Genomic DNA, 22,819 nt, shown 5'->3' on the forward strand with positions numbered 1-22,819 from the left:
CTCAGGGATGTCAGGGCTCTAGTTCTATGGCTTTTCCTCATTAGCACAGAACGGCTGCTCGAAGCACCGCATCGCACTCTCACACCACACATCCAAAGGCAGGCCGCAGGGGCTGGCCAGGGCAGCAAGAGGGAGCTCTTCTTCCAAGGAGGAAAAGTCATTCCCCAGAGCCTCCAAGTAGATGCCCTGCTGCCTCATGAGTCCGAACGAAGTCCTAGAGACTCCTCCAGCTGAAAGAGTGGCCCCCGCTTTTTATAGCCTGGAAGTCAGGTAAGAAATAAGGTGGGGAATGAGTAGCAGGTCCCCAGAAAACAGGCCTGGCGCTCCCTGTCAGCGGGGAGAGCCCATCTGCCTGGCGCTGGGGGCCAGAGCAGCTGTACTCCCCAGGACGCTCGAGCTGCCCGCCACAATCTAACAGCCTTGTGCGCTGACACCAAGTGCTGGCACACACACCTCATTCCCTCCTCTGAGCCCGCGCCTTCCCGAGGTGGGGTGAGCCCACGTAGGACGAGAGGCCGCATGTGGAAATGGTGTACCTCCCTCTGCAAGAGAGGACAATCATTTGCAATTTTTAAAAAGAACTGAAAGCACGAGTAACATTTATCTCCTTTAATCGTTAAGCCATTTTTGAGTCCAGGGGTGTGTGCCGTCTGTCCAGGAGCCGAGGCGCAGATGCGGAGGGCCCCGAGTGCCTGCCGGTGACGTGGCTGGGCTCCTGGCTGCCGGCTGAGGCCACTGCAGCTCCTGGCGCGTCTAGAAGGAGCATTCCTCTGAAGGGTGAGGTGTGAGAAGGAGACACAGGCAGTGAAAACCCCACGGTTTGTTCACTTGTGAATAACTACAGAGATGCCACTTGGAAGCACCAAGGGGAAAAGTCCTTAGAAAACACTCCCCGCCTTCCTATTTCAGCTGCTCTCTCCAATCCCACCCAAGCAGGGATAAAGCGCTACCAGGATCCTTCACGGGCTTGCACTCAGTGATGTGAAGAAACACAGGGACAAATAGGGCTCCTTGCCAAGCAGCCTCCCAGCCTGGTCTTTGTGTCCCCAGCCCGACATCAGCCTGATGCAGGCTGCACCACCTCCCCACGCTCGCCCGCGGCCCCTGGTGCGGGTACAAACACAGCTGGCCGTGCAGACTAGGGCCCCGCGCTCCCATGAGGTTTTCTCCCTAATCCTACACCTTCAGACCCCACAGAGCCTCCCTGGCCATACCGTCAGTAATGTTGTCCACGGCCACAGGGTGGAAGCACCACGGGACTCCACGAACAGTGTTGTCGAAACAGCAGCCTTTGGCTTTACACTGGGAAGGCGTGATACCCGGAACGCCACAGTTTGTTCTGTGGTGGGGGGCCACCACACACGTCTCTGGAGGTGGAGGGGGGCAAGGGGGAGGGTAAGTCGCTGGCTGACGTCCATCTTCCCTCTCCAGTTGAACCAGCAGCCAGCCGGTGCCACGGATGGGGACTTAGGGCTCAGGCTACAAGAGGGACATCCCAGCCTCATCTCCTGGTTGGAAAACCCTTCAGCTCAGGGCAAATGCAAGGTGCCCAGGATTTGCAAACTTTACACCTACCTACGTAATTTATCCATGCATTCGTTCACTTCAACAAACAATCCTTTAGCTTTACTCAATCAGTAAATATCTGTGGAACACCATTTGTGTATGCTAGAAACAGAAATTAGCACCGCAAAAGTAGACAGTGAAGGTCGCTCAAGGACCGAGCTCATGTTGGGCCCTGTGCCAGGGGATGCACCCAGAAATTAAAAATAGAGAAGTCTTGGTTAAGAAGCTAACAGTCTAATGGAGGAGAAGAGCAAGTGAATGGAGGCCACCATGAGGCCACCCCATTGCACTGAAGGCAAGCACAGGAGGGACAAGGACAAGGCAGAGAACAAAGCGAGAAGGGCTTCCTATGGGAGGAGGTTACCAGGTGGGGCTGAAGGACACGATGGGTGTACCCTGCAGAGGGAGCAGGTGTTCAAAGGCAGTCGAGAAAGAGCAAGGTGTATTTTAGGAGGTGTAGTCCGTTTGTAGGAAAGACAGAGGCTGGGGTGGGTGGATGCCTTCAACCTCTCAGCAGCTTTAACCCGGGGTTGGGGGGTGGGGGACGATGGGAGCCAGGACGGTGGAGAACACGCGGGTTGGGGGGAGACACGCTGGGGAGGCAGGGCTGCCGTGTGGTCTACACACGGGAACTGAAGGGGCTGAACCCCGTTAACTCAGCCAGGCATTGAGAAGGCGAGCCCACGCGGGAGCTGCCCTCCACGGGCTTCTGCGTTCCCGTCCACGGATCGCCTCAAGCTTTCTCTGAAGGAGGGGTCTGTGGCTTCGTGGGAAAGGCCTGGCCCATCTCCCACCCACCGGCTGGGGGGCCTCTGCAGGACTTCAGCCTCCCCGCGTCTGGCTCCCCACCAGAGAGGGAAGGTGGCGTCGCCCACCCGCAGGGCAGTTGTGAAGTTGGGAGGAGCTGTGCGTGCGTGTGTGCATGTGTGTGCATGTGTGTGTGTGTGCATGTGTGTGTGTGTGCTCGTGCATGCTCAGACACGGCTCTGTGTCCTGTCCACCTGCCGGAGGAGGAAGCGGCAGCTGGGGTGGGACGGGGTTCCAGGTTTCCGAGCTCTGTCCACCCATTTACCGGCACAGGACGGACCTAGACGGGAACGGTCTCTACCGGGCTGTGCTTGCAATCAAGTTTCTGGATGCCTTGTGACAGATTGCTAATGCACAGAGAAGGGGTGAGCCTCGGGCCAGAGGGCCAAGCAGGGTCGGCCGGGGAGAGGGATCCACAGCCTGGCCTGGGGGCGGCCGCGTGGCCGCACTCCCAACATCCTCCACGGCAGAGCCGCGTCTTCTCCAGGCCCAAAGCCCGCGTGTCCTTTCCGGCCTTAGCCTGTCCCTGCCTTGGGGGCATTCCAAGTGGCCACCTGGTGCCTCCGTCGTCCCTCTCCCTACACCCCTTTCTTCATCGTTCTCCATCGGGTCCTCGAAAGGTACCCCAAGATGCACGGAAACCACGGTTCCTCTCCCCCTCCTCAAACCTCTATGGAAATCCTGGTTTGGAAAACCTGGGAAACTACAACAGCATCTAATGAAAATAAATAATACTTACTGAGCACAGGGTAGCTCGCAAAGCGCTCTCTGAAGGCCTTGTCCCACCCCCAAGCCCCTTGAGGCCGACGTCCCGGTCCAGGGGCTGAGATGGTGGCTCAAGGGAGCAGGGCACTCTGTCGCTTGTGGCACCCACGGAACCCACACACCGGGACCGCAGAGCCTGCGGGCGTCCTCGGGGGACGCTCATCCACGGAATGGGCCCTTGGGCATCTGGGTGGCTTTGACCAGAGGGAGGCCGGCTTGGACGTCTGGGGAGCTGTTCTCCCACCACACCTCCGAGACCGCCCCTTGAGATCTGGTGCTCAGGGCGTCAGTGCCGGACACAGCGAGCAGTGATCAGGGCGCCCACATGCTCACAGCGGTGCTCAGAGCTTCCGTGGCCGTGGCCTGGATGCTGCTCTCCACGGGCCTTCACCCTCCCAAATCCTCCTAGGGCCCAGCATGGCGCTCAGCTCAAACACATGGTCTGTGGTTCAGGCACCACCAGGGGGGCTGATGCGGGAGGGGGGCCGCTTACCGAGCTCGCCCTGGGCCAGGGAGCTGAGGGTCAGCACACACGCCAACACCAAGACGCAGATCACCCTGGGCTCCATGGCGGCCGTGACCTTCCTCTCTGCTCCGGGGGAGACCCTGTGCAGGCCCTGCATTTTATGCGCAGGCTCTGTTTGCCTCAAGAGTGTTAGGTAACATTTGCCTAAGGAGGGATCCCCCAGTCCTCCATTCCAGGTAATCTCCACTGATTAAAATGAGTTTGCTGATAGGGGCAAGTGCCGAGGCACGTAATCATCCTGAATGAAGGACTCGAGGTTCAGAAAGCCCCTCCTGTCCCTTGGGCCTGACCAGATCGCTAACCGCAGCGGAGGTCCTCCTGCAGATGTCAACATTACACTCATGGAAGGGTGACTCATGGGAGAGCTGGCCCCAGAAGGCATGGTTGTGTCAACAGTGGCTCATGGGGTCGCCCTCCATGGCGGTCCGACTCGGAGCCGATGGGGCCCGCCCACCAGGCTGTCCTGTCAAGGGCGGCGGGCCAGTGGCCTTCGACTATTTGGAGAACCCAGGTCTGGGGGAGGGCCGTGGCCGCACAAGAGGGTCAGGAAAGGAACAGGCTCGCACCCCCTCTCCCCCTTGGTCCCTGGGCCCTCGGACTGCAAACTTCATCTTTTCCGGGAGTTCCGTCTGTTGGGCATTCCCATGGCCACGTCGTAGGTCAGCAAATGTGCCTCACGGGAGAAATGTGGCTCATCCGGAGGGGTTCTCCCTCCAGTTGGCACTGACATTGAAAACTCAAGAATGGGGCGCCTGGGTGGCTCCGTCAGTTATGCATCTGACTCTTGGTTCCGGCTCGGGTCGTGATCTCGGGGTCGTGGAATCAAGTTCCGCTTTGGGCTCTGCACTCAGCTGGGAGTCTGCTTGAGATTCTCTCTCCCTCTGCTCCTCCCCATCCCCCCCCCCAAAAAAAGGGAAAAAAAAGAAAACATGAGAGTGTCCAACATCCTACCTAGAGGAAGTGTGTATTTCAACTTATTTACCTAAATTAATTTTTCTGGTTTTCTCTTTCCCTCTACAGCACAGCCCTTTCAAAAATGAAGCTGTATATGTAAGAGCAACCGTTGAACTGACCGAGCAGAGATGCTCCTCCCTGCCTCTCCCTGCTTCAGGCCCCACAGTAAGGCCCCCTCGGCCTTACGCTTCAAGGGTAACCTCGGGCCAGCCCTCCCCTGGCCCCACCAGGTCCAGTTCCGATCTCTGAGCCCTTGCTGTCCCCAGTGCATGGAGTGGCCTGCTGCCACAGCACGTGGAGCATGCCTGTCCCCCAGGAGAGTGGAAGGTCGGTGAGCGCAGGGGGCTTCGTCTGCTCTGTGCCTTCTGGTGGCCCTGCACCTATAATCGTTCTTACCTTATTCAATAAACATCTGTTGAGGAATGAATGAATCAACGAATGAATGAATGAGCAACGGGAGAAATATTCTTTCCTCAGTGAACAATGAGGCTCTGAGGAGAATTCGCCTTGGAGAGGTGCTTACTTTTCTAAGTGACCTGGTGAATCAGTCCTGGCAGCCCCTCTGGGAGGGGAGCTCCAGTCAGAACTGGGGGTGCCACATTCTTTGTGCCCTCCACCCTGAGCCCAGCACCCCCCGCCGGGCTGCCCAGTGGGGTCTCCAGAAGAGGCTCGATGTGCAGGACCCGGGGGCGGGGGGTGGGGTTAGGGCACAGAGTCCTCCGTGGAGGTGGGTTCAGTTTGCCAGAAACGGTGTGTGGGGGTGTGCCGGATCTGCAGTGATGCTCATGATCATGGAAAACCACCCCTAATTTCTCAGCGCGGAAGGGGAGCTCTCAGACACGGAAATGCAAATTGCACAACAATTTGGAAGAAAAGTGTGTGACTGTCAATGGAGTTGATGCTACATAGACTTACAATCCAGCAATTCCACTGGCTCTAGGTCTGGTGTGTGTCCCACATAAATCCCCACACTTAAGCAGAGGGAAACAGAGACAAGTATGATCTTTGCAGCATTGCTTGTAATACCTTTAATAAAAAAAAAAAAAGGAAGAAAAGAAGGAATGGAGAAGCTGAAAAAAAGAGGAAGAAAATAAGGAGGGAAAGTAAGGAGGAAGGAAAGAAGGAAGGAAGGAGGGAAGAAAGGAAGGAAGGAGGGAGGGAAGGAAGGGGGGAAGCAGTGTGAATGTTCATAAGTGTGTATGGAGAAGGGAAAGGGGAAAGAGTGTATGTGTGCATCACGACCCTGCAGAACATGGAAATGAATGAATGAATGAATGGAAACAAGTGACTACTGGCAGCGAAGCTGACGGGGAAGCATGGGAAGGGCGCTAGCAGCCCGATGTCGGGTTTGCTGCAGGTTTCCGGTGCGTGGAGCCCGCTGGAGCTATGAGAGTTGCACCCCAGGAGCTAAGGTTGCCCAGTGACACGGGGGAGGCTGCTGACCTGCGTGGAATGGGCGCGTCTGGGAAGCGGGGACAGCGACATGGATCAGGGAGGGCACCAAGGGCCACCAACGTGGGCATCATGTTCTATTTCACAGAAGGAACTCTGAAGGAAGTGTGGTGGGGAGGTCAGCATCTATTAGGGAGGGAGACTCGGATCCACAGGTGTCTGTCCTGTCGTTCCGTGTGTGTTTGCAGTGACCTCCTGCGCCGTGGGGACTGCTAAGCACCCTTAGTCCAGTGCTTAACCGACGGCGCCACCAGGCGCCCCGGTTGGTTTGTTTTAAATGGCAGTCTAGTGAGGCAGAAAACGCGCTGGGCTGAGGGCTAACCCGCTAATGAGTCAAGTCGTGTGGTGCAAGATTCTGGAAAATGAAGCGCCTGACCCCAAGATGCCCCGATCTAATGCGATGCTCGCCGCTCGGGCCCCCCAGCCACGGCGGGACCCCTTGTTGGGGGCCCCTCTCCCCAGGGTCACACCGCGGCTCTGGCTCGGCCTGACGGGTCTCCCGCCCCAGCACCACGCTCCTCAGTACAGGGGTGAGGGTACGAAGCAGGGCTCGTTTCCCCCGTCTGCCTTCGCCACCCTCTCTGGGCCCTGTCCACCGCCTCCCGTTCTCTAGCTTCTGGCTGCTATGAGCTGTACTCAGGAGGAGGTGAGCTTGGGGTTTTATCTCCCGGGTCCCTCCCTATGGGGTCACCTTACGTGGCCGCATCCCTGTCCGGCCTTCTGCACACGACGGTCTTGTCCGGGCCCCCGTGCGGACCCCTCTCGGCGCTCCTCCAGGCTGAAGGGTGCGCTGCCCCCACTGAGAGGCCAACAGTCTCTCCATTTCACCCTCCTGGAGTCACCCAGGTTGAGGGAACAGGCCTGCTTCCCGCCAGGCCTCTGAGTGACACAGAAATTGCTACCGTGGTGACCCCGTGACCTCACGCACTGTGGGAATGAGCCCCTGACGTGGGCCCCTCCAGCGTGTCTGCTGGTCGGGAATTGGGCTTTGGTGGCCATGGCAGGAGGCAGTGTCACAGAGTCTCAGCTTGACAGGGAGGTGACATGGAGTGAGGTCATGTGATCAATATTTGGGGTCAGCCCTGCACGGAATGGAAAAGGAGAGGACGGGGGATGGGACGGGGGTACAAAGGCGGGCCCCCTGAGAATGGGCGGCCCAGCTCCCAGAGCCGCAGGGCAGGCTGGGGCTGCCGGGGCGGACGGCCCTCTCCTGGCCGGGCAGCCACAGCTAATCATCGGCCACTGCAGCTCCCTCACACCAAGATCCTGGTAGCCGTGAGCCACGAGACACGCAGCTGGGACGCTCTGGGCAGGAACGTGATGCTGGGAACTTTGAACCCTGAACCAGCCCTGGACCTTCTCCAGCAGGACAGGCGACCCCCGGTCCTCTGTGGGAGGGGCAGCTCTCCTGCCCACGAAGCTCCCGCGGCCCCAGGAGCCGGGAGGGGGCCCCGGACAGATTTGCTCTCAGCAGGGACTAACCGCAATGACACCTTGATTTCGGACCTCTCGCCTCCAGACGGGGCACGAGTAAGTGTCGGTTGTAAGTTCAGGGTGTGGTGCTTACTACGGCAGTCCTGGGAAACTAAAACACCCAGGGGGACTGTGTACCGGAGAGAAGAAAGTATGTAGACGTTCTGATGGTCATCAAATATTTGCTCTGAACTGACGCTAATCCTGAGACCCAAACCCCTATGTGGGCCACCAAAGAGGGAGCCTGTGGGTTTCAGGTGCGAGATGGAGGCTTGGCCCGAGTCTGTCTCAGTCTGGGTCCCGGGGGGGCCTCCCCCAGCCCAGCCCGTGAAGCAGGAGTAGATACACCTCGTAGCTACATGGCCTCTGTCCTTGGGGTGAGGGATAATATGGCAGAAGTCCCTCACCAAGACCGAACCAAAACCAGCATCACAGTCCACAAGGGAACTGCCGAAAATCAGCGCCACCCTCAAGGACTTGGAAGACCCGGGGGATGGCAGTGGCAGGTGCCTGTTGACTCGGCCTCCCCGGCCAGGGCTAAAGTCGTGGACAATGACCACGGCAAGGCCAGAGGCTTTCTTTGTAAACGGCCAGACAGTCAAGACATCAGGCCTTGTGGGCCACCTTTGGTCTCTGCCACATGGGTCTTTGTTTTATTTTTGCAACCCTTAAAAAGTACAGAGTCTGTCCTTAGCGGATACAGGCACGATTTGGCCCACAGACCGTCATCTGTTAAGCCCCATGTCTGCAGCGTCATACATATAAATGCAGCAGAGGTTCTAGATGGGATGTGGTTCCTGGAGCGCATGACCCGGCGCCCGACTTGCAGCTCTTGGCCTGGAAAGTCTCTGCTCTTCCCCCATTCCCTTCAGAAAAGACCATCAGCGGGATTTTGCCATGCGGTGGTACGGAGGGTTTAGGGTCCTGCCAGGTCTCCTGCCCTACCACACCACTCTGGAGAGACCTTGGACAGTGCTCAACATCCTGCTGGCGCGTTAACGTCCATGACATGAGGCTGTGCTAATTGGATTTGGAAAACAGGCTGCAAGATGCCTTAGGAAAGCACACGTGCATCTGCAAGTTCAGGGCCCCGGCCCGCTGGTGAGGTGCTTAGGAGGTGCGGGGCTGGGAAATATTCTCTCTAAAGTGGGTAGAGAAGTTTCTGCGCCTTGTACCACCCACCCCAGTAAATACTCATGGGCCGTTAGTAATATATACTAGATTTGATCACACTGTCCTGGCCCATTAGCCAGGCTACCAGCTTGCAGTTTCGAGAGGCATTCAGGACAGCAAATGCCTCGCAGGAGTGGGCTGGGGCTATGAGGCAGGACGCCCTGACTCGCGCGTCCAGAAGGCTAGAGAAGGATGTGTGGCGGATGTGGATCTTGTGTGGGGTCTTTGGAAGTCCTAATAAGAGAAACAGCACAGATCGGTGTCAGTTCTCCCTTGCCATGTGACAGATGACCCCAAAACTCAGTGGTTGAAAACAACAAACACTTACTCTCTCGGTGTCTGTGGATCAGATATTTGGGCTCGGCTTAGCCGAGCCCTCTGGCTCAGGGTATCCACAGGCTGCGCTCTGGGTGTCAGCCATGAAGGAATCAAAATCTCACGAATGTGAGCACCTTGCTTATCCTTCCCTGCACACAGATAACCAGACCATGTGAAGAGCACTGCGGGTAGCATGGGATCCAGGCCTCGATGGATGGATGAGGGATGGCTGTGGCTGACACCACTTCTGAGTCCCCGTCCTGCAGCCTGGAGACACGCTGATTCCCCGGGATTCCTTCTGTTTCAAAAGGACAGAGTCACACAATCTGGGGCTGGACGTGCCTTCTCTCCGAGCCTGCAGCTTCTGGCAGCACCAGCTTGTGAATTTACAGAATGCATAATCCAGTGCACGGGATACATCACAGTGCATTTTAGGGCAAGGACATGTAACGATGTGCAAGGAACTCACTGGTCTTGCCATGTGCCCAGGAGCAGGGGGTTCGGCAGACCGTGGAATACCGTGCTCAGCCGCCCGCGGGTGGCCTGCACTTGGGCAAGCACCTTAAACCAGAGCAGTAACGGTTTCTTCTCAACCAAAGTGCCCACGTCCAGACACCAAGCAATAGAAGTGGGAGTGGCTTTTCTTATGATTAAAGGATGTAACTCCTGGAAGAAATTTTGCTTCCCATCCCCATGACCGTGGCTTTAGTGGGCTGGAGTGCCGTTGCCCACGACAGGCTGGCTTCCACTGGGAAACATGCTCCTGGGTCCACTGGACTGGTAGGCGGGGCTGGGGGGGTTCCTGCCCTTTGGCCTCTTCCTGCCCCGAGAACTGCAGGCAGAGGAGGAGTCGCGACAGAGGGGATTGGTCCTGATCACCAAGGGAGATGGGGCTCCTGCCACACAGTGGGGGCTGGGAGGACGGCGCTTGTAGCCCAAGGGAGGAGGCATGGGGGTTTGAAAAGGGAAGCAACCCACTATGTGCAAGACCACTTCCAGACTCAGACTCGCTTCCTATAGATGTCAAGATTTGGGTCACCTTATCCCGTGAGCAACCACATCCAACTGAATTGAGAGCAGGTAACAATGGAACAGGAAGTGGGAAGGAAGCTATGACGACCAATCTTAACCTCTTGACCAGCAATCAGAGCAACTACGGAGCAGCTGCCTCTTATGTAAATTAAGGAAAATGTCAGTAAATACTTAACCAATTTCTGGAAGGTTTAGGTATTCCTAAGCCTTGTTACAAGACAACAAATCATCTAAGTTGTATATAACACATGTAGGTTGAGAACAAATTTCACTATGGAAAATATTTTAAACTTTGGATATAAAAATATTTTAAAAATACAAAGTTTATAGTGTAGAGGATGAACAAAGGTTTAGGAACGTCACGACAGAAACATCTCACACAAGTTGAATTTTAAAACTCTGGAGCTCCACTAGACAAAGGAGCAAAGAACACGAACACAGAATTCTTAGAAGGCAATAGGTGAGTGCCTGAACGTTACAGGAAAGGGGAGAAAAATAATTAGTAATCAAAGAAATAATTTAAAATGACCGTAACATTTTAATTCCTAGGCGGCCATGGCTGGGCTGGATGCTGGCGTCTGGAGCCCTGCTCCATGGATGGGGGTGCTGAACCCTGGCTTCACCTCTGAGAGCAGAGTGGTGACCGCTGGACGGGAGGACATTGTGCAGAGGCTCCCCAGTCTCACCGTTTCTGTTCCCTTCATGGGCAACTCTGCATCTCACTGTCCTGCAGTGCATGGGCCCCTGGGATTTTTGGGGTGGGATGAGGACTCAGTGGGCAGGAATGGGTGGCTTCGCTCCGTGGGGCTGTTGAAATCTGCAAGATAACAGACACCTCACACCAGCCCCAGATCTGTGTTTGACTTCAGGGAAGGTGCGAGGAAGCAGGTCTCGGGGCAAACATGTCGGGGTGTGGCCCGCGGGGAACACTCCAAGGTCAAACACCCCCCCCACCCCTCATGACTGGCTCACCAACTGAGGAGCCCAGGGGAACTCTCCCCTTTCTTTTTGGGGAGAGCAAAATCATTACCGTTTACCCATAAAAATACAGTATTTTCGATTATAGTCAGTGATGCTCATTATAGAAACATTTCAAGTGTGCCGGGGTGGCTCAATGGGTTAAGTGTATGACTCTTGATTTTGGCTCAGGTCATGATCTTGGGGTCGTGGGATGGAGCCCTGTTTGGGTTCCTCGCTCAGCTTGGAGTCTGCTTGAGATTTTCCCTCTCCCTCTGCACCACCCCCCTGCCCCCCGCTCATTCTCTCTCTCTCTCAAATAAATAAATACATCTTTAAAAAAATTTTCAATGACTAGGAAAGCAGTGCCAGGAAACAATGAGACTCACCCTTTCATCATTCAATGATACCCACTGCTGTTTCTCCTTTTTCCTTCTTCTTGCTGCTGAGTTGCTCATAAACCTTTTTATCTTGTTCTTTTTGGTTTAACACCATAGCATGAAGATTCTCCGCATTATTACAAATTCCTTAAAACAAGCTAGTGACGGCTGCATAGCGTTATATCGTGCAGCAATAACCAAACTTTGTTAATGATTTTTACGCTATGGGTAATCTGGGCTGTTTACAACTTTTCACGATTACTAGGATTTCTTTCACAAATATCTTCGTGCAAAATGATTTTTCTGTGCTTAGAATTGTTTCTTTGGGGCATCCCCTAAAGCAGATTTACTAGGTCCGAGAGGGTGCTCTTTCTGAGATTCTTGATACAAAGTACCACGCTGAATTCCACAAAGGTGATGCCCATTTCCACTCACTCTGGATGTAGGTGTCCACTCACCCAACCACCAGCAGCTTTGCACCTTCTGATTAAAAACCAAAGTTTGGCAATGTGACTGATTTGACCCACTGGCACTCCCTGAGGTGGCCCCACTCCCAGTCACCACCATCCTGCTCTCAGAGGGCTCCAAACTCCAATATTCAGCCCCAACCATGGCCTCCTAGGAATTTAAAACTAGCAGTGAGAGATGGGGAAGCTGATACCTAGTCCGTCACTTCCAGGATCCCTGACTTGGCCAAGCTGCAGATGAACCTCCCACATGCAGCTCAACACCAATCAGGTCTGAACAAAGCCCTGCTCCTCCAAGCAGGTGAGTCTGGAATCCATCTGCTGATTCCTCTGCCAGGTTCCAAGAAGCATGAGGTAAGTGGGCACTGAGCATTCCCCCGTTCACTTGCAGCTCGGTCCCTTTGGTGAGCAGACGGGGCCAGCCCCTCCTGGGGTGCTGACCGCACCCCTTTCTTCCTCCTGCAGGCTTGGCAGGAACCTACCTCTTCAGGCCTCAGTGCCTCTCTGAGCATGAGTGCTGGTTGGTCCAGCACACAGACTCCCACTCCCGCGATCCACCATGCTCCCCCTAGAATGCCCCCACTGGCCCCCGATGGAGCCCTGTGACACAGCCCTCTGGTCAGTTTCAGTCCATGCCTACCCCAGACTGAGGTGTGTGGGTACACTTTTTATTTCGCACGTGTGGATTTTCTATCTAGCCTGGACTGATGGTGAACAGTCCCCACTCCTGCTGAGCAAGGAAAAGGGGGATCACATGTGAATTACTCCAGTGGAGCTTCCCAAGGATGGTGGTCCCTGCTCTGCTCTGAGGCCACTGTCCTATGCTATTTAAGAGTCCCAGAGGTGAAGGCAGGGCAAAGAAGAAGCCAGAATGTCCCATGGTTCAGAGACCAGTCACGACTGACTGACAAGGAGACTCGTTTACTGGACAAATGCCCTGGAGTTGGTCTGAAGATCCTCAGTAAACTTTATTTCTATCTTATCCCTTCAACTTATGTCTTCCTTTGGTTATTTGCTTCTTCTAAGTATGGTTACCGAGGGCCGTGCCCTATAATGCAGGCAGATCTGATCACATGATTGCGGTTGGTTTATGATACATAAAGGATTGTGACTCTTGGACCAAGTCCTAGCTCATTGGTTGTGTCCTTATCTGGTCCTCGTGTCCCTGCTGGGCTGGATCTCATGGGACACAGAGGCCTTGACCACAGTCTGGCACCTGTCGGAGGGCTTGTGGGATAGGCCACCCCTCTGGGCTAGTCTTTAGCGTTCCAGCTTCTGTGAGCCCCTCACACCTGCTGGAGACAAAACCAAAAACATTTTACCACTTTTATCATATTACAGTTGTTACTGGAAGTTTATGCAAAACCAAACCACAGAAGCAATCCCCCCAGCAAGGATCCTGTTTCCTCTTCCTGACAACCCTAAGATTTAGCCCAGGCAGGTTGTGAGGCAGGGCTTCTGGGGGTCGGGGTGGGATGGAGAGAATACCCAAGCCCCCTGGCTGGGCCGTGGTGGGGGAGGCTGGAGCCTGCCCTCACGCACTGTGAGTGCCCCTCAAGGGCGCTGCTCTGCAGCAGGCACGGGGGTGCCCCACGGAAGCACACTGACGTCAGGTGCCAATCACACTCCCAAATGCAACCACATGAAGAGCGAGCCAGCTCGGGCCACTCGGCAGCCCTCTCCATGGTGTCACCAGCAGTCTCAACGTGAGAGCCTTCATTTTTAAAAGATAAATGGGAAGCCATTCAAGGTTCTCCCCATATTTTTGTCCCTTCCTCACATTCTTGGATGCTTTCTTCAACAGCAGAAAAAGGTGGTGGTGGAGTTATCATCAAGCTCGGGGTCACACGCAGCCCAGGTCCCTCGTGTGAATCTCACCCCTGGCGCAGGAAGCAGGGGACAGTTTCATGTCCACGCACTCGCCTGTGACGTTCTGTTTTTAAATCCCTGCTTTCGAAAAGGAGATGTCATGGTTCTTAAGAGGTCCGATGGAAAGTTTAGACTGTTGCCCTGCAGGTCCACCCTTCACCTTCTTCATGTTTCCACATAAGGACGTAATAAAAATAGATTTCAAAAACATGTCAAAGAGGAAGGTTGGTTTCTGCAACCCATGGACCTGGCCTTTCCTTCCAGAGTTGGCACTGAGGATGGTGTGATGCGGAAGCTGACAATGGTTCAGAATAAAAAATGTGGTGTGTGTATTCTCCAAATTTTTATGGCAATTATGTAGCTTTAAAACATTATTTGGCATTTTAAAATTTCAGAAGTATTAGTTCCTACCAAGAAACAGAGCCTCAATAGATGAAACCAAAACCGATAGAGCTGAAAGGAGAAATAGATTATCATCGGGACCCCGAGACCCCCTCCCAGCAACTGATAAAACTACTAGTCAGGGAATCAGCAGAGATGGGGGGATCGAAGCCACACCCAAGCAACAGGACTAGCTGGTATTTATAGGACATGCCACTCAACAATAGCAGGGTGCACACTGTTTTTAAAGGGTCCATGAATGTTCACCAAGATAGACCATATACTGGCCCATAAAATAAATCCCAACAAATCTAAAAGAATTTTTTTTAAAAAACCACAGAGGGTATGTTCTCTGACCATATTGGAATCAAATGAGAAGTCAACAACAGACAAGAAAATCTCTAAACACATAGAAGTTAAATCACACATTACTAATCCACAGGTCAACAAGGAAGTTTCAAAAGAAATTTAAAAGTACATGGAACTGAATGAAAATGAACATACGACGTATCAAAACGTGCGGGACTTGGCTAAGGTGGTGCTTAGGGGGAGATCTGCTGCATTAACTTACACTAGAAATGAGAAAAGTTCTCAAATCAAAAACTTGATTTCCTACCTCAAACAATTAGAAAAATAAGAGCCAGGTAAATCCAAAGCAATGAGAAGGAAGGAAATAAGTGCAGAAATCAATGAAATTGAAAGTAGGAAAACAGAAAAAAATCAATGAAACAAAAAGCTAGTTCTTTGAGAAAAATCAATGAAACTGAAAAACTTATAGCAAAAGTGACAATTAAAAGCAGGAAGGCACACGTAACCTCAGAAATGAAACAGATATAACTACAGACCCTAAAAACATCTAAAGGATAATAAGGGATCACAATGAGAAGCTTTATGCTCATAAATGTGAATACTTAGAGGAATGGACTAATTTCTCAAAAACTACAAACTACTAAATTCAACTAAGTTGGTACAGACAATTGGAATAGCCCTCTAAACATCAGAGAACTTGAATTCATAATTTAAAATCTCCAAAAAGAAAAAGAAAAAGAAATTTCCACCTAGTTTTTTTTTTTTTTAAAGATTTTATTTATTTATTTCAGAGAGAGAGAATGAGAGAGAGCACATGAGAGGGGGAGGGGCAGAGGGAGAAGCAGACTCCCTGCCGAGCAGGGAGCCCGATGCGGGACTCGATCCCGGGTCTCCAGGATCATGACCTGAGCCGAAGGCAGTCGCTCAACCAACTGAGCCACCCAGGCGCCCTCCACCTAGTTTTAAAAGAAGAATTAATGCCAATTTACAAAATCTCTTCCAGAAAATTAAAGAGGGATAAGCATTTCTCAACTCATTTTATGAAGCCAGTATTACCCTAATACCAAAGCCAAAGAGAACACACACACACACACACACACACACACACACAAACTACAGACCACTGTCTCTCATGAACTTAGATGCAAAATTCTTGAGTGAAATAGTAGCAAACCTAATTCAACCATATATAAAAAAGAATTATGCACCATGATCAAATAGGGTGTATTCCAGCTATGTGAGACTGGTTCAACATTAGAAAACAATCAGTGTAATCCATAATATCAACAAGCTAAAGGAGAAAAATCATAGGATTGTATCAACTGATGTGGAAAAAAAATATTTGACAAAATCCAACAGCCATTAGTGACAAAAACTCTTCACAAGTTAGCAATTATGGGGAATTACCTCAACTTGGAAAAAAAAATCTGCAGAACACCTCTATTTTAAGAACATACTTAAAATAAAGACTGAATGCTTTTCCCCCTAAGATTGGGAACAAGGCAAAGGTGTCTACTCTCACTGCTCTTATTCAACATAGTCCTAGACATTCTAGTTACTGAAATGGGGAAGAAAAAGAAAGAAATTGCCTACAAATGAGAAAAAAAGAAATGAAACTATCTGTTTGCAGATGGCATGATCCCCTAGGTATAAAATCCCAAGGAATCTACACACACTCATGCACACACAAACTAAACTCTTAAAAATGATACAAGACTTCAGCAAAGCCATGGGATACAAGATCAGCCACAAAAATCAATTATATTTCTATATACTATCAGGAAACATGCAGAAACTGAAACTAAAAACACAATACCATGTACAATCACTCAAAAATGTGCTACTTAGGTATACACTTAACATATTGAGGATCTGTGTGCTGGATGGAAGAAATCCAAGATCTACTAAATAGACATACTAGATTCATGGATTGGAAGACTCAACATAGCAAGGATGTCAGTTCTGCCCAGATGATCTGTAGGTTTATGCAATCCCTATCAAAATCCCGGCAAGGTTTTTGTAGTAATGGATAAGCTTATTTTAAAATTTGTATGGAATGAATAGACATTTTTCCAAAGAAGACATCCAGATGGCTAACAGACACATGAAAAGATGCTCAACATCATTCATCACCAGAGAAATGCAAATCAAAACCACGATGAGATACCACCTCACACCTGTCAGAGTGTCTACAATTAACAACATAGGAAACAACAGGTATTGGCAAGGATGTGGAGAAAGGGGAACCCTTGTTCCCTGTTGATGGGAATGCAAGCTGGTGCAGCCACTCTGGAAAACAGTATGGAGGTTCCTCGAAAAGTTAAAAATAGAGCTACCCTACAACCCAGCAATTGCACTACTAGGTATTTACCCAAAGTATACCAAAATACAATTTGAAGGAGCACATGCACCCCAATGTTTATAGCAGCATTATTAACAATAGCCAAACTATGGAAAGAGCCCAGTGCCAATCTACTGATGAATAGATAAAGAAGATGTGGTATATATACAGTGAAATATTACTCAGCCATCAAAAAGAATGAAATCTTGCCATTTGCAATGACATGGATAGAGCTATAGTATATTATGCTGAGAAATAAGTCAGTCAGAGAAAGACAAATACCACAGGATTTCACTCCTATGTGGAATTTAAGAAACAAAACAGATGAACATATGGGAGGGGGGGGGAAAGAAAGAGAGAAACAAACCATAAGAGACTCTTAATGATAGAGAACAAACTGAGGGTTGATGGATGGCGGTGGGGGGTATGGGCTAGATGGGTGATGGGTATTAAGGAGGGCATTTGTGATGAGCACTGGGCACTCTATGTAAGTGATGAATCACTATATTCTACTCCTGAAACCAATATTACACTATATGTTAACTAACTAGAATTTGAATAAAAATTTAAAAAACAAAAACAAAGACAAACAAACAAAATAAATACAATTTGTATGGAAAGGTACAAGTCCTAGTATAGTTAAAATCATCTTGAAAAAGAACAATAAAGTGAGAGAAATCACTCTACCTGATAATAAGTCTTACTATGTAGCTACAGTGATCAAGACAGCGTGGTGTTGTCAGAGGGATAGAAACAGAGATCAACAGAACAGAACAGAGACCCCAGAAATAGACCCACATGAATATGCCCAACTGATTTTTGGCAAAGGAGTAAAAGCAATTCAACAGAGAAAAGACAGCCTTTTCAATAAATGGTGCTGGAGTAATTGGATGTGCATATGGGGGAAAAAGTGAACCTAGACCCAAACTTCACATCTTCACACACAAATTAACTCAAAATCCATCCTAGAATTAAATGTGAAACATAAAACTATAAATCTTTTAGGAAAAAAACATGAAGGTCTTTGGGACCTAGAACTAGGCTAGGAGTTCTCCAACCTGGCACCTCACCAAAATTAACTTTTGCTGTGTGAATGCCCCAGGGGGAGAATACATTTGCAAACTACATATCCAACAAGGGCTTCTTTCCAAAATATATAAAGAACTCTCAAAACTCAACAGAGTAAAACAATCCAGTTAGAAAATGGGCAAGACGCACGAACAGACATTCCTCCAAAGGGTATGCAGATGGCAGATGAGTGCAGGAAAAGATGTGAACACCATCGGCCATTAGGGAAATGCAGATTAAAACCACAGTGAAATATCACTACTCGCCTATCAGAATGGCTGAAATGAGAAGCCGTGGCGGCACCAGATGCTGACAGTGGTTGGGAAAACTGGAGTCCTCCCCCATTTCTGGTGGGGGTGTAAGATGGCGGGAACGCGCCCGGACGGTCTCAACCAGCAACTCGAGAGAAACACAGACCGTACGGTGCCATGACGCGGGATCTGTGACCTGACCGTACTTTGACGGGAGAACAGATCAGAGCTTGGCTGGACTTAGAACAAGGGCGAGGGAGTGAGGTGCGGTTTTAAAAGGGTAACAGGGGGGTCCTTGCAGCAACAGAGCTCTCAGATCTTCCCTGCGATGGCGGGCTCCCGAACTCCCCCAGGCTCTGCACAGTGTGCACAGCGAGATGCACACACACACACACACACACAAATGCACAGTTACACACACACCACACAGACATATGGTAAGACAGACACATCACACACACACGTACACGGTGACACACAGCCCACACGCAGACACACACATACAGTTACACACACCACACACACACACAGACACACACACACCACAGACACACACAGACACACATCTAGACACACACACACAGGCTACACACGAGATTGAAGAAATCTGGATAAGATCGATGGACCGTATCACTGACCGGACCCTGCTGGTGCTGCTGGACTGTGGTTTTGCAAAATGTTCTCATTAGGGAACACGGGGCAGTTTCCAGGAGACCCCTCTCTGTACTGTTCCTGTGACTGCGTAGGACTCTATCATCATCTCAAGAAAAACTTCAATTAAAAAAGTAGTCGTCCAATAAGACTGTTTCTGAAATCATAGTTTTTGTGACCACGCAAACCAAACAAAACCAAACAAAAAGAAGTCATTTTGAAGGTTACTTTCCTCAACCCCCCTCTGAGGGGTTGGCGCCGGCTCCTCTCCTGGGGGTGTGGGAGGGTGCCGGGATGGATAAACTGAGTCCCCAGCCCTGCCCCCCAGGGCATGACAGGGGGCCCACACAGGGGCTCTGCTTGAGCCTGGGGGAACGCTGGGGCCGTGGAAGTGCTCCCACAGTTTCGCAGCCACAGGCCTGACTCCCGCAGGGGATGAAAGGGGTTCGGGCTCGGGGATCTTGCCCAGGGGCCCAGACGAGCCGCCCCTGCAGCAGGCTCTGAGTCACAGTGGGGTTCAGCAGGTGCAGTTGCAGGAAGCAGCTCTGGGTCTGGTTGGCAGCAAGCAGCCCTCTGACAAGCCAGGAGACAGGTGAGATGTGTCACCAGGGTCAGGCCAGGAGGCCGCTGCCCTGGGGCCTGGGAAAGATTCTGGAATTTTCCAGTGACCGAGAGGAGTGGGTGGGAGGGCTGCCTTCCCCAAGCCCCACCTGGCAACCAGGCCTGGGAAGATTCCAGGTCTCCCTAGAAGAAGGGTCTCTGAGGCTGAAAGTGATAAACCAGTTGCCATCTGGACCCAGGGACGGTCCCCGGCTTCTGTGCCTTCCCCTTCCTTGCTTTTCCCTCTGGCGCCTCCAGGAAGTGGGCATGAAGTTTAAATTCTGTGTTAGTGACCATTATTATCATACAAATTACAGCTGTACCACCGTGAGCACCATGTGGGGGACGAGGGAGCCCGGCAGGTGTAGGTGCCCAGTGAGGAGGGTCGGCAGGTGCCTCAGACCTCAGCTCTTCCACAGCCCCCCTCCCTGCTCCCACCTCACCAGGGAAATCAGGGAGGGTGGAAGCTTCCAGTGTGCACACACGATGAAAGAAGGGGGAAAGTCAAAAAGACCCTTCTAGAGAAAGTGTGTCAGACTCCCCCCAACTCCAAAACCCTGACATCAGTGCTCCGTGGATGAATTTAAAGACCAGCACTATCGTTTTCTCATTCTTTACGAGAATCCTCTGTTTTGTAATTTGTCATCCCTTAATGACCGCACTTTGACCTTTTCTCTATGAACAAGACTTTGAGACATAGTTTTTAGGAGTTTGATCCCTCGATGGTAGAGCGGAGTACAGGACGGAAACCGCAATACGGCAGGTTTCAATTTTCACACACCAAGTAGTTGTGTTTGTACGTTTAAGGGAAGAAATATGGAGACTTTTTAAATAAATCACCATTTTAGAGTATGAATGCCGTCTTCAGGCTGGTTTCACCTCCTCCCAAGCCAGGGAAGTGCTGGTTTGAGGAACGGTGGGGTTCCGATGAAGTCCATTCAGGCGGCATGCTTGGGTTCATGCGACCTGTGCTCATGACGCTGGGGTGGGGGGCGCTGGGCACGCACCGGGGACAGACGACACTGCCCTCGGAGAGCCCTCAGCTTAGAAAGAGAGACGAGCTCAGAAACAAGTGATTTCCGTGCCGTGTGTCACCATTCCTGTGTAACTACACACAAACTAACGCACACACACACACACACACACACACCAGGCATCATGGGAACCCGAAGAATGACCTCTCTGTGGGTCACTGGGGGGAAAATTCAGAGCATGTCGGCACCCCAGAAGGGGCAAGTGATGGAAACACAGGTGTCCCCGGAAGTGGCTCACGAGCAGTTGAGTCGGCCAGGGCTCTAGCTTAGTGAGGGTTCCTCTTTCTTTCATTCAGGGTGGGGGGTGGGGAGAAGGTGGCCCAATGAGTAGATTTGTCTAAAGTAATTGATTTGAAACCTGTATTTAAGATCACACAGCAGAAAGTCTGTTCTTCTTGGTCGTTACTCCATCTTGGTGTCACTGCTGAGACTGTGCCTCCCTGCGCCTGCCCCCCCTCCCCGGGAATCTGCCTCTGTCCACCTGGAGGGCGTGGGCCTCACACATGCATGCCAACCTCGGGGTTGCCCTCGTGGGCATCTTGCAGCCAAGCCAGGCCTTGGGCATGGAGGCCCTGGCGACTGCGCCCATACCTGGAACTTCCTTGACTAGCACTGGGTCCAGGGCTGGTCTCTGTGACGGGGCGAAGGTTTGCACACCCACCCCTTACCTGGGTTTCCTGCACCACTGTGGGCAGATTCTCCATGTGCGAGATGGAGAAATCAGACTTCTGGGAACACCCTCGGATCCAGAACCCCTCCTCTTAGAGGAGGGAGGCAAGTGTTCACAGTTTGGGTGGCCAACTTGGCATTTAAGTTCTTGACCGGTTTATAATACTCATTTTTCCAAACATTCTGAATATTGTTAGGTCTTCCACCATGCTTTTTAAAATGTTAAAAATTGGGCGCCTGGGTGGCTCAGTCGTTAAGCGTCTGCCTTCGGCTCAGGTCATGATCCCAGGGTCCTGGGCTCGAGTCCCACATCGGGCTCCCGGCTCGGCAGGAAGCCTGCTTCTCCCTCTCCCACTCCCCCTGCTTGTGTTCCTGCTCTCGCTATCTCTCTCTCTGTCAAATAAATAAATTAAAAAAATCTTTAAAAAATAAAAAATAAAATGTTAAAAATCTAGCATGTCAAACACGAAAGCACCTAAGGGAGAAGGAGCCATCCCCGTGGTGCTGTCCTGGACGTCCAGGTGCAGGTGAGGGCTCTCCTCATTCACTAACCCACGACATGCATGCCCTGCACTTGCTTCTGCGGGTCAAGCCACCAGGGGAAGCAGCCCACCTGCCCTGTGGCATGTTCTCCGGGCTGTTTCTCTGGCTGCAGGTTAGCAGTACCCCACCCAGGACTTTGTCTCCTGGCTCCCACTCTAACCTGACTGTCAGGCATGACGTGGATGTGAAGCTGTAGCCACAGAAAAAAGGAACCAAATGGGAAGAGCTCCACCCATGGACCTGCGTCGGAGCCAGGAAAGGCCTCATTGGGACCAAATATTTCTAGGGGACGGAGCAGCTGACCGTGACTTTGAATGACTGATATGTCTCCAATGAGTTCAAACGGGTGGGGCCAAGTCTCTTTAGACTCAAATGCCAACGAGGGTGGCTTTGCAGATGGTAATTGCATTAATTCCTGCTGGTACGATGTGCCCGGTACAAACCCCGAATGCCCCACTGGCCTGACCCGTGGGCTTGGGAACATCACTCCCACTCACATCTCAGTTTCCTTATCTGCGGGACGGGACTAATGAGAATTCCTGCCTCAGAGGGTCCTTGTGACGATAAAACAGGGCACACAGGAAATGCGGTAGAGCTGTGCCAAGCTCATGTACACGCTGATTCATTGCCTGCCGTTAGCATTACTCAAGACCTTTTGAAAGATTGTAAGACAGCAAATATTTCCTAACAAAATTCAATAGTAATTAAGGTGATCGCTGAGCGGCCAGCCTGCCTCGACGCTCCCTCTCTCCCTGGGCATCCCCGTCTCGGACATGCCAGGAGGCTCCCCAAAGCCTTTCCCTCCCCGGGCACCTGCTCGCTCTTTGAAACTCGCCATCTTTCCTACAGCCGCCTCAAGGCAAAGCAACAGATGCATATGTGATAACTTCATCTGTGGTAAAGTGCGTCTGGACAGTGATTGCCTACGAGCAGCTCTTCCCTGTTATGTGTGTGCCTGGGGGCCACAGAGGCTGTGTGGGTAACCAGGAGGGGTCTCTAACGTTGCAGGTGCGTGGTAGGGTAACAGGGCCAAGCAGAGATGCAGGGAAGCCTCTGGCCTCTTGATGACACGTGACTGTCCACCCTGCCTTCGGCACCCCTGTGCGGGGTTAGGTGGTCCTGCCTTAGTCCAGTACCTTCTCATCTTACTCTGCTTCTGAGTCTTTTGGTATAACTCTGATCTGCTGAGAAACCTGTTCCAGGAAGCGCCTGGGTGGCTCACTGGGTGAAGCG

At 51.7% G+C, this 22,819-nt stretch overlaps 1 protein-coding gene across 1 annotated transcript; it reads right to left on the bottom strand.

Annotated features, from left to right (window-relative positions):
- Positions 1–596: 596 nt before the first annotated feature.
- On the bottom strand, positions 597–3,762 carry TFF1 (trefoil factor 1). The gene is made up of 3 exons (XM_081805106.1): positions 3,632–3,762; positions 1,215–1,367; positions 597–770 (listed from the first exon to the last, which is right to left on the bottom strand). Exons 1-3 carry the CDS (start codon positions 3,759–3,761, stop codon positions 754–756), a joined length of 300 nt encoding a protein of 99 aa, XP_081661232.1. The 5' UTR covers position 3,762; the 3' UTR covers positions 597–753.
- Between the last annotated feature and the right edge of the window lie 19,057 nt (positions 3,763–22,819).

Source organism: Leptonychotes weddellii, chromosome 1 (genome assembly GCF_054177405.1).
Source record: "Leptonychotes weddellii isolate Sample4059 chromosome 1, ASM5417740v2, whole genome shotgun sequence".
In the NCBI taxonomy this organism is placed as follows: Eukaryota; Metazoa; Chordata; class Mammalia; order Carnivora; family Phocidae; genus Leptonychotes; species Leptonychotes weddellii.

Excerpts from the sequence above, each read along its gene's own strand:
- TFF1 (XM_081805106.1), bottom strand. The coding sequence starts at position 3,761 with ATGCAGGGCCTGCACAGGGTCTCCCCCGGAGCAGAGAGGAAGGTCACG. Across the intron at positions 1,368-3,631 it reads CCTGGCCCAGGGCGAGCTCG|AGACGTGTGTGGTGGCCCCC; the intron begins GTAAGCGGCCCC and ends CTCCACCTCCAG.